Source organism: Panicum hallii, chromosome 3 (genome assembly GCF_002211085.1).
Source record: "Panicum hallii strain FIL2 chromosome 3, PHallii_v3.1, whole genome shotgun sequence".
NCBI lineage: Eukaryota > Viridiplantae > Streptophyta > Magnoliopsida > Poales > Poaceae > Panicum > Panicum hallii.
The window spans coordinates 14,466,669-14,478,326 of record NC_038044.1 but is presented as its reverse complement, the minus strand read 5'-3'; the positions used below and the strand labels follow the sequence as shown (position 1 = coordinate 14,478,326).

The window sequence follows — 11,658 nt, the reverse complement described above, 5'->3', positions numbered from 1 at the left end:
GGTTTAAATATATAAGTTTAAGTCAATTATTATTATTATTAAAAAGTATTTAACCAAACACAAAATGTACACAGTAGCTCTAGTTTCAAGATTTTCCAAAGATATGCATGACAAGTTTTTTAAAAATAAAAATCTTGGAGCTAGAGATGTGCCAATTCTCCTCTGATTACATGCTCCCTCCGTTCAGAAAAGAATGCAACTCTCGCTTTCCGACGAGTCAAATGATTTCAAATTTGATCAAATTTATACAAAATAGTATTAATATTTATATTATAAAATAAATATTATTAGATTGGTCATGTAATATATTTTTATACTAAATCTATTTGAGATATAAATGTTAGTGATTTTTATATAAATTTAGTTAAATTTAAAATTATTTAATTTTGAAGGGAGATTTGTATCTTCATGGGACGGACGGAGGGAGTATATTTACAGACTTGGCTGGCACTATAGAATGCAAATCCATTTCACTAATGGACAACTCGAGCTGATTAATTTTAAGCACGCCTCAGAGATAACAAACTCTCGGTCCTTTTGACTCCCGGTCTCCCACCACAGCTGCTCTGCTCCTCACATAACTCAAAGCACGACGGAGGGAAACCCAACGCCACAAGCCCACACTCCCCTCGACTCTCTCGCCGTTGCTTCCCAAACTACCCCTCCTCCCCCTCCACAGCACCAAGAAGCTCGCGGGAAATGGCTGCCTAGCTCTGCACTCTGCAGGAAGCGTGAGGCCGGACAAGGGAGGCAATGGGTTGCTGCGTCAGCAAGAAGTGCGACGAGTCGCCGGGCTCCGTGGGGGAGGCTGCGCGGCGGCGGTCGGAGGCGCGCGACCCGCCGCCGCCGCCGCCGGAGGAGGAGACGGTCAAGGAGGTGCTCTCGGAGACCCCGAAGGCCAAGCCGAGGCCCAGGCCGAGGCGCGTGGCTGCGTCGGCTGGGCAAGAGGCGGGGGAGGCCGTGGCCAAGGCGAAAGTCGGCGGTGCCAGAGTGAAGAAGGATGGTGGCGGTGGCAGAGCGCGTCGGGCGGCGGGGCCGGCCCGTTCCGGTCCCTCTGGCGACGAGAAGTCGGAGGTGGCGTCCGAGTCCTCGGCCGCGACCACCGCCGCGGGGCCCGAGCGGTCGCCGGCGAAGGCGTCGGCCAGGAGGAGGGCGGCAGCCGTGCCTGGCGAGGCCGCCCGCGGCGCCAGGCGGGACCGGGGCGGCTCTTCCCCTGTCCCAGGCGCCGGCCGCGCTGGTGTCGGCGCCGGCCGCGCGTCGCCCTCGCCGCCGCCCCCGCCGCGGCGGCGCGACACCGGCGAGCGGCCGGGCCGGAGGTCGCCGTCGCCCGCGGCGAAGCGGACGCAGGAGCAGCGCCGAGCGAGCGCGGGTGCCGCCGCCGCGACCCCCGGCACGCAACGTAAGCCGCCCGTCCCGGCGAGGCCGTGCGGCCGCGCGTCGCCGCGGCGCGGGCAGGAGGCGCCCTCGCCTCCCCGGCTCTCGCCGCCGGCGCAGCTGCCGGACGCGCCCGCGGGCTCCGCGTCTCCACCGCCCGCGCCGCTGGCGGAGGAGGAGAATGCCGCAGCCACCGCCGGCGAGGGCGAGGGGAAGGAGTCCCTGGACAACCCGCTGGTGGCCATGGAGTGCTTCATCTTCCTGTAGCGCTCGCTGCTAATCCTCTGCCGTCGCCGTCCGTCTCCCCGCCTCAGCAGTCAGTTAATTACCCCCACGGTTAGTTTAGTACCACCAGAAGCAGCAAGTAGGTAGCAGCAGCGTAATTTGGTGAGTAATCTCGTGCGGCAACGTTCCCCTGGGTTGTCTTTTTTACCCCCGGGAGAAAAATTACTCCCAGGTTATTTCAGTAGCGCCGTCTGATGCAGATCAGAAGGCTCTGACGTGCTCTCGTAGTGTGTCATGTTGTTCCAGTGCCCTCGACGTAATCTGTAGAGTATCTTTCCGAGCAGTGCCTGTCTAGCTGTAGCATTCGGTTTCTTTTGCTTGCAACATGGAGTCATTCGGAGCTGGAAAGGTACTCCATTCGTGTTGCTTTACCATTAAAAAAAAAATCTAGCAACCACGTCGTTCGCTCAATTTGCACCGGGAATCACTTTCTTTTAATCTTTCAGATAGTTTTGCAGTTTTCTTTCGTTCTCTTTCGTGAACCGGGATGTAGATGTGGTATGGGTAGGGCCCATCACGATTTTCTTCCTGTCGATTCAAATATTCAATGGCTCCTCCGCGCGCACGGGGCAGTTCAATGACACTGCTCATCAGCGACCACCACTCTAGTCAGAAATAGCCAGCGTAAAGCCCCTCTTGCCATGGCCTGTGCAACCGAATTGCCGATCCAATGCAACGGGGATACCTCGTGCCCGCATATTTAATGGCGCGCCCCAGCTCTGCAGTTGCACCCGAGCACTGCCCCGTTCCTTTAATGCCCAGGCGCCAAAAGGGCTGCGCGGCTGACAAGCGTACGCGATGCACGGAGAGAGCTGCCGCCACGGCAGTAGTAAGGATGAATGGGAAAGAGAAAGTGCAAAATTTTTTTTCTTTTGCAATTTTTTTTTGTACTTTTGGATCCAAACATCCCAAAGTGTAAAAGGGCAGATGCTACCGTAATTTTGCTAATTATGGATTAATTAGGCTTAATAGATTCGTCTCGTTATTTAGTTCTCATCTATATAATTAGTTTTTAATTAAACTATATTTAATACTTCTAATTAGCATCCAAACATTTAATTAGGCTTAATAGATTCGTCTCGTTATTTAGTCCTCATCTATATAATTAGTTTTTAATTAAACTATATTTAATACTTCTAATTAGCATCCAAACATCAGATGTGATAATAGCAAAAATTTTACCATTTGCCCTTTTGCCATTTGGGGGTGGATCCAAACACCCTCTAAAGACTACCTCGAGTGCTTGTGCTCTACCTACACTGCTACTGCTACTGTATTTTTTTGACACTGTGATGTCAAAGGGCCTGTTCGTTTCCCACCCTCTAAACTTTAGACCCATCACATCAAAGAGAATCTTACTATTTACTATTTAGAAGTATTAAATAAAATCTGTTTATAAAATTTTTTGCACAGCTGTGTGCTAATTCGCGAGACAAATTTAATGAGCCTAATTAATCCATAATTTGCCACGGTGATGCTACAGTAATTATTCGCTAATCATGGACTAATATACCTTATTAGATTCGTCTCGCGAATTAGCACTAGGGTTCTACAATTAGTTTTGTAATTAAATTTTATTTAATACTTCTAAATGATAAAATTCTTTTTGATATGATCCCTCTAAACTTTAGATATCCGGAAACGAACGCACCAAAAGACTCGAAAGCGTCGCTTGATTTTCTCCTGAAACGAGAACCGAGCGGAGCTCGGATGCCTAGCTCTGTGCAGGTGTGCAGGCAGCCCGCACGGGTTCGATTCTCAGCCATCAACCGGGTGCTGAGGCGGTGTGTGCGTGTAGAGGTGTGAGTGCCTCTTTCGAGACTATTCGGGCAGTCTTGCCTGCGTTAAGTCCGGTGCGTGTGGGCGTCTAACCTTTTAGATGAAAGGCCAGTGCTTTAGCTAATTAAAAAATTCTCATGAAGCTTAAGAGCTCGATCTCGATCTCAGTTTAGGTAACGCGTCGCGTCATCGGTCATGCGAGCTCTGCCCATGCTCGGGTCGTTAGTTCGCGCGTTTCCTGAGACGGCATGGCACCGACACACCGGGCGTGGACCGTGGGACGCGCAAAGGACCCCCGGGCGGCGCCCCGCGTCGTCATCGGCAGCGACGACACACGCGCGCCCCGCGGCGCGGGTCAGGTTCTCAGGGAGTCACCCGATTAGACGGGTTTCGTGCGCGTACCCACCGATCGGGCAGGCAAGGGCGCCCGCACGCGCTGACGGCTTGACGTGCGCGCCTACGCACCCGCACGCGCGGCCGCCTGTCCGCCGCTCGTGCTCCCGGCCAGCCGGCCTCTTCCGTTTTCCTGTTCCCATCTTGCCCACCGTTGTGGCCGTTGCGCTCCCCGCCTGTCCACCGCTCGTGCCTCCGTCGTAGAGGTTAACCGACCGTGCAGGTGCTAGCCCCGCCGGCGGCAGAGCAGATAAATTGCTGGCCACCGGGCGCCGCGCCGTGCTACTTGGGCCGGTGCACTGGACTCCACCAAACAGAGAGGTCGCTTTCCACTCCGCCGCGCGTACGGCGGGGGAGATCGCTCTGGCCGGGCCGGCGGGGATCTTTTATCAGGACCGAAACGGTGGGACGCCGGACGCGGACGGCGCGCGCGCGTCACCAGCCCCGACGCGGCCGGCGTGCGAGCAGGTGCAGCGCTGCGAGCGGCAGCCAGCCAGCGGGACCGCGCTCTTGCCCGCCACTCGCCCCAGCCTTTTTGCAGCCTGGGGTGACGGGTGCAGGAGCAGGTGCGCCAGCTGCGGCGTTGCGGCTCGATCCAGACGACGCGGGGAAAAGGTCACTCGCGTGCCGACACGCGCGCGGTGACACTGGCCGAGCTCGTCAGGCCGGCCTTTCGCTGGACGAGCACCAGCTTTTCCAGCGCTGCAGCTAAACCCTTTTCGATTCTGGGATACCGAGACTCCACTGCCAGTGCGTGCGAGGTCTGCACTGCACACGCAGCAAAAGAAAAAGGAATTACGAATGCTGTTGCAGGGCCCCAGCCCAAACCAGGTCCGTATTTCATGCGGGCCAGACCCACGGCTATCTCCAACCGTCGTTCTCTATATCCTCCTCTATATTCTTCATTTACAGAATTCTCTACAAGATTCTCTCCTCTATATCTCATTTCTCTCCAACAACGTTCTCTAAATCTCGTTCTCTATACATTAAACCCTATATTAGAAACGTATTTTGTTCCAAATTTTATACGTACGTATTTATCATACCTCAAATGCTATGGACATATTTTATTTTTATTTAATTCAGTGTTTAAAACGTAAAGAAAAAAATAGAGAAGAGGAGAGAGAATCTTTATATATAGAGGAAACCTATAGCGTTCTCTATTTTAGAGTACCATTTAGAGAACGCTGCTGGAGTAATAGAGAACAGAATCTTCTCTATACATAGGGTACAGAACGCTTTAGAGAATGCCGTTGGAGACAGCCTAGCAACCACAGAATTTCAAACACCGAAATGCGTCTTCCCAGTCCCAGACAGAACCACTGCAAAGCTAAACCAACCCACACCAGAGGGCGGTTGGTTCAGTCTCTGGTCAGGAGTCAGGACGATGGCAGAACTCAATACCTCACTCGAATTTATTCTCAGGCACAACTTTGCGAGGAATTTATTCAAGTCAACATAGGTTTCCTTCAAAGTACACACAAAATTTTTTGATCACTCAACCCAACAAACATAACAAATCCAAACGGAGCCTCCGTTTTCTATTGTCAACGGGGTTGACAAACCTCCTTTCTCGTTTATCTGGAAAAGGGCCTTTCGTCACACGCTCTAATCCCGGAGCCAAAATTGTGCTGCAATCCTGGGATTTTATCCAGCAAAAGCGATCCTTTATGCGGCTAATGGTGACTCTGCCCACTTGTCCACTACTTCTTTCAACTTGTCGAATCCCTGGAATGAGACAGATGGGTAAGATAATCGACTAAAAGAAAATGCCAGAGGAAAAAAAAGGAAAAGACCAAGCCAGCGCCAAAAGATCATATGGAGAATGAAGATTGCAACATGCCAACATGTAAGCAGTCAGCTTCAGTAGGGGGAAGCCGCTGGTATAGTCGTATAGAGATGGCAACATGCCAACACGTCAGCAGTCAGCTTCACTAGTTTACTGGGAAAATGCACTAGTTTACTGAAAAAAGCTTGCCATATTGGCACATTCCAAGTTTCAAACAAACATCATGCCCCGTTGACTGAAAAGCCTAGCATTCAAGGATCGCGATCTTGCCTTTGTGAAAATACCAACTGAAACTCAACCTCTGCCCCAGCAAATCAATTAACATAACCAAAAAAATGATGAACATGGGCTAAGCATTCCATACTGCCTATATATTGTTGAAAATACAGGGTTTGTTGCATGGCATAACTCCACCAGCACTTTGGTGCTGTTGTACCATGTGGTTGAAGATACAAAGCTTGGTATATTCCTATCCTAGCAGTTCAAATAGAACCGAGAGGTGCAATATTGCTGTAAATTTTTAGTTAGTATCCACATTCACGTAGCCCTTCTCAGCTTCTGATTAATAAGTGAAGATTAAAAGTCCAGGCTGAATACATTTACATAATACTATAATAGTGACGATCACAAAATATAGTTTGTTTTCCACTTATTTATCTGGTACTTGTGTTAATAGAAATTTGAGCATGGCATAAGAAATACTACTCTGAGCTCGATCTGACAATCTCCCCCCCCCCCAAAAAAAAAATCCGAGAAAATTCCCTATTTGGCCCTACAAAACTTACCTCTTCCTTCCTTGGCCACTTTTTTTCAGAACTTCCCTATTTGACACCCTAACTTCGTTTCTTCCCTAAACTAGCCCTTCTACTACCTCCGTTAGTTTCTTCCCTAAACTTGTCAGATTATTTAGGGACAAACCAAAATACCCCTAGCTAAACGATAGGGTTGAAACCGATTCATGCTCTGTTCTCTCCACCCCACTCGATTCCTCCCATCCCTTCGAAACCCCACGTGGCGGCGGCGGAGGCATGGATCCACCGGAGGAACCAGGCGGCAGCGCGGGCCCCACATGCGCACGCGTCCAGGCAGAGGCGCGGTCTCCGGCGGGGGGCGCTCCCGCGCACATGGGCAACACGTACGCAGCGGCAGGAGGCGGCGGACTAGCGTGTGCTGGAGCGGGAGGCCCGACGCGCGCGGTCCACCATAACCAAGCCGCGATCCATCCGAATAAACCGCAGACTTCCATCCCTGCCAATCCCGTCGTATCCGTTCTCACATCCGTAGAGAGGTGATGGCGTCCAGGTCCGGTGAGCTGCGCATGACGCTGCTGGGCGTGGCCCTGCTGGAGCTTCTGCTGCTAAGCCAGCACGCGACGGCCACCGAACCCGCCACCGGCAAGAAGACCAATAGCTTCAGCTTCAACAGCGCCGGTGGCCGCACACACTCACCAGCTTCAGCATGAACGCCGCCGACCCCGAGAAGAAGCAAGGTGGCAAGGGCGTGCGGCACTAATCTTAGCTTCAGATGCATGCACACATGCACCGGCACCAATTTGTTCTTGTGTGTAATTATTGGATCAAATAACGATCTGTAGTAATTAAGGGTTGTTTGGTTTGTGTGTGTGTGTGTTGGTGTATGAAAAATTGTTGCTGGAATTAGTAACTCGTGATCGCCTGCTCTGTTTCAGTCTTCATGTTTGTTGGTTCTCGATCTTCGGCATTATTTGCAGCAGCAGCAAAGATGGTGTAAAAAACACATATAGAACTTCCAAATATAACATCGATATGGTAGCCAAAAAAAATGTGAAATAGGGTACCAATATCAATTTGGTTATAGAAATATAAATAGGGGTAAAATAGTCTTTTCACGTGGCTGTTAACACCGCTAATGCTCAAAATAGGGAAGTTATGAAAGAAAAGGGCCAAAGAAGGAAGAGGTAAGTTTAGTAGAGCCAAATAGTGAATTTTCTCAAAAAAAAAACCCCCGCTGCAAAGCTTGACACTGGCAGTCCTGAGAGTAAAATCTAAGATTGACCTTCCAAATGGACTGAATTACTAACAGGAACAGTATATGCAGAGAGAAGAATCCACTTACTGTTCGGTTTGTGAAGCTTCCGAACGATTCACCTTCCTGGCGCGTGCTATTCCAATAGGTAAACAGAGGTTCCAAAACCTTCTCAATGTCATCCAGCTTCACTTTATTCATAAATGATTCTGCTAGGGTGCTCTGGTTTGGTGTTCCACCCAGCCAGATCTATGGTCACAGTAAAGTAGAGTACAATAAATACTAAAGAAACACTACTAAAAGAGGTAAGTTTTGCCAAGTGAATGTAACCAAAATGATGTGTTATGTCACCATTCTTATTACCTGATAGCTTTTTGGGCCATCACCAACAAAACCAAGCTCTGCCATATATGGCCTAGCACATCCATTAGGGCAACCAGTTATCCTCACAACCACAGACTCCGAATCCTTGATACCAACCTATTAAGCAGACGTAATATGAAATGTCAAGGCTCCAATACATACTGCAGGTATGCTAAAGTGATTTTCGAGAACATAAAAAATAAGTACCTTATCGAAAACTGCTCTAATTCGTTTAAGAATTGGTAGGATCCCACGTTCAGCTTCTGTTTGTGCCAAAGGGCATAGTGGCAAGGCAGGACATGCCATGGCAGTTAAATTCAGGGGGTCCACATCCTTTGGCTCCTATATACATGAACACCAACTTCAGTTATATTCCACCAGCATACCACAATGTTGCAGAAATAGTTATATAGAAAGTTATCTTGCTTGCTTATAGCTTTTTAATGGAATTTTCAGTGTGACAAAAGCCTCAGTATGTATGAAGTAGTTACAAGAACAACAATGATATCAATCAGGGCAGCAGAACAAGAAGGAGAACTGAAAATAATTTATGTAAACAAACAAAAAAACTGGCATATCAAACCAGTCATATGAAATAGAGAAAGTAAATCTTACCAGCAGGCCAGCTTCTGCAAGAGCTTTGGTGATGGGTTCTCTCCATGTCTGATCGATCCCACATAAAATAAGATTTTGGTTTGGGGTGATACTAACATCCAAATTATACTTCTCAATTATCTCTCGTAGAGTTTTCTTTGCTTGCCCACCAACACGACCATTATCAACATGCACTCCATAGAATAATTTCCCATCACCCTAGCAGACAAAACAGAGGTAAGTTAGAGCTCAAGATATAGCTAATTTGGGTACAAAAATGTTGTTGACTGAGCAAGCATGTAAGTCAATTAGCGAACTTAACAGATTCGCTTCTTATGGAGTAAACAATAAAGGCAAATAGTACAAGTGTGTCATGTTAAATTAGAAGAATTTAGATGATAAAATAACCTTTGACACTGATCAACTTTAAATCAACACAAAAGAACCACAACTTATTGGAGCATTATTCCTATAAGGTAGCATCAGTATTTTTCTCTTTTCTTCTTTTTGGGAGTTGTGGGTTGCGTAAGAACACATTATCATGAAAAGTCCAAGACAACAAAAGAATTCTAGCGAATTATACCTGTTCCTGCCAGCCAAGGTAGCTGTTAAACTGCCACTCAGGTAATGGCCGGAAACTTTCAAACTTCTTCCCGTAATATTTTTCAACTTCAGCTCGGAACTTGTCAATTCCCCAACGGTCAATTAAATACTTCATCCTACTGTACTTGCGGTCATCCCTTCTTCCATTTTCTCTCTGTGTGACGACAATGGCCTTTATAGCATATAATATATCTTCTTTTGGAACATAACCCAATGGATCAGCCAGCCGAGGGAATGTAGTTTCCACTCGGTGTGTTCTTCCCATGCCACCACCAACCTGAAAGATAGGGCAAGAGAGACATTATAAAATAAATTAGCATGAAAGAAAAAAATGTTATCAAAGGCAGAAATGGATTGCAGAATGTTTTTAGTAGGCCTTACATAGATGTTAAAGCCAACAGGCTCTCCTGCATCATCTGAAACAACAACTACACCGATGTCATTGGTCAGAATATCAACAGAGTTATCACCAGCTGCAGTAACTGCAATCTTGAACTTCCTCGGCAGATACTGAGTGCCATAGATCGGTTCAGGAGAGTCAGGGAAGTTTGTTCCATGTGAGTTGTCATTGCGGGCTTTTGTGACCTCAGGAGGCTCTTCAGCTGACATTATCTTCTCTCCATCCACCCACAGGTCATAATAAGCTCCAGATTGTGGTGTAAGAAGTGCTGCAATGTTCTCTGCTGTTTGTTGAGCAAAAAGGTTATCTTTTCTGACATAAGGCGCTGCAGGTGCAAGCACATTCCTATTGAGATCTCCACAAGCACCCAATGTTGAGCCCATATTCTTTATGACAGTGCTGAGAACAGTCTTCAGGTTTTTCTTAAGAACACCGTGCAGCTGGAATGTCTGCCTGGTGGTCAAACGGAGTGTCCCAATGCCAAACTCATCAGCAAGTGTATCCATAGCCAAGTAAAGCTGGTTTGGAACTTTCCCACAAGGATTCTTTGTCCGGAGCATAAAAGAGTAATTCTTCTGCCCCCGGACATCTCGATCAGTCTGCTGATAGCTTCCATGAAACTTGATCAACTGGACAGCACTCTCGTTGATATTTGGGGCCTCTGAGACCAACTCCTCGTTCAAAGGGTACCGGAGGAAATTGCTCTTTTCCTTTATTATCTCAACCTTGCTACGCTTCACTTCAGTTGCATCCTTCTTCAGAGGCTGCAGGCACGAGTCACAGGCTCACGGGTTCAGAACTCCAGGTAACACAAGTGTTGCTCAGTAGCATAGCATTTTGTTACAAAGTGAAATAAAAAATGATTACTATTGCAACAGTTCAAAACTTCCAACAGACATTGCAAGGAACAAAATCCTACTCATATAAGACATCGTTTGTGTGTGTGTGGGGGGGGGGGGGGTGTTAATTAACGTTTTCAAATGGAACATTTGGCACTGAACACAGAGTTTATCTGATTGCGCTCACATGAGCCACCCTCGTATAAAACGACAATACTTGAACTAACAACCGATTTAATACAATTTCTCACTTCCTTACTAGTACAAGAATTCCTGAGATTCCCGATGAAAAAAAAAAGAATTCCAGAGAATCACAATAACAGTCGACAGGCGATCCGACACTACCACCACTGGACAAATTCACTAACACCAATACACCATTAAGTAAACCGTAAATCATGCTCAAGTTAAACCCACAAAAAATCCACCCAAAAGCGCAGGTTCAAATCACATAAGCCGTACCATTTTCAACAGAACATCTCCTGATTCCCTTTAAAAAATATATAAAAACCCACGATCCCGTAAAATGGCTCCATTCCAAACGCCCCGGCCCGAGGAATCTCTCCCGAAAAAAATAGCATGAAACCCTAGAGACGCGCACTCACCGCGGAGACGGCGCGTATGCTGCCCGACGACGCGCCCCCGCCGGCCGGGGTGGCGGCGGGTGGCGCCACCCGGAGCGGCCTCCCGAGCATCCGCGACCTGGGGAGCTGCGCCGCCGCGCCCCGGAACCCGTGGAACTCGGCACCCCCGACCGCCGCCGACATCGCCGGAGCCCGGGAGAAGCGGTTGGACGGAAGTGCGGCGGCGGAGTGGCGTGGGAGCGTATGATATTTGTTCGTGCGCTGCGGGCGGGCGCTTCGCACGGTGGAGGGTCGAGACGACGGGTTCGGGGCTTTTATTGGGGAAGGGGACGAGCGACCCTGGCCCCACCGGGGTAAGTGGGTGGATATTATCGTCGTGGACGTGGTCTATGGCAAAGCTTTCAATTTTGCCCGGTAGAACCATTTGCGGAACTCACATGTCAGTGACTTGTCAGGGTCGCGGTGTATGCACGCGGTGCGGGTGCGTGAGCGTGGCGGGGTTGCAGTGGGGAAGACGGGAACGGCAGTGGTCCAGCATCCCGCGGACCACACCTGACGACTGTGCCGACCACGCGTCGCGTATGAGAGATTGACAGGTGGGCCCGGACAGCTTGGCCCCGCACGTCGGTGATACCGGGGGAGCCCGCCGCG

The 11,658-nt window shown here is 49.0% G+C and overlaps 2 protein-coding genes across 2 annotated transcripts; one reads left to right on the top strand and one right to left on the bottom strand.

Annotated features, from left to right (window-relative positions):
• Positions 1-561: 561 nt before the first annotated feature.
• LOC112886446 (skin secretory protein xP2-like) lies at positions 562-2,070 on the top strand. The gene has a single exon (XM_025952349.1). It carries the CDS (start codon positions 754-756, stop codon positions 1,639-1,641), a length of 888 nt encoding a protein of 295 aa, XP_025808134.1. The 5' UTR covers positions 562-753; the 3' UTR covers positions 1,642-2,070.
• A 3,149-nt stretch (positions 2,071-5,219) lies between these two features.
• On the bottom strand, positions 5,220-11,294 carry LOC112885051 (sulfite reductase [ferredoxin], chloroplastic). The gene is made up of 8 exons (XM_025950725.1): positions 11,029-11,294; positions 9,566-10,348; positions 9,165-9,461; positions 8,603-8,800; positions 8,195-8,329; positions 7,988-8,104; positions 7,715-7,873; positions 5,220-5,559 (listed from the first exon to the last, which is right to left on the bottom strand). Exons 1-8 carry the CDS (start codon positions 11,188-11,190, stop codon positions 5,500-5,502), a joined length of 1,911 nt encoding a protein of 636 aa, XP_025806510.1. The 5' UTR covers positions 11,191-11,294; the 3' UTR covers positions 5,220-5,499.
• Positions 11,295-11,658: the final 364 nt, after the last annotated feature.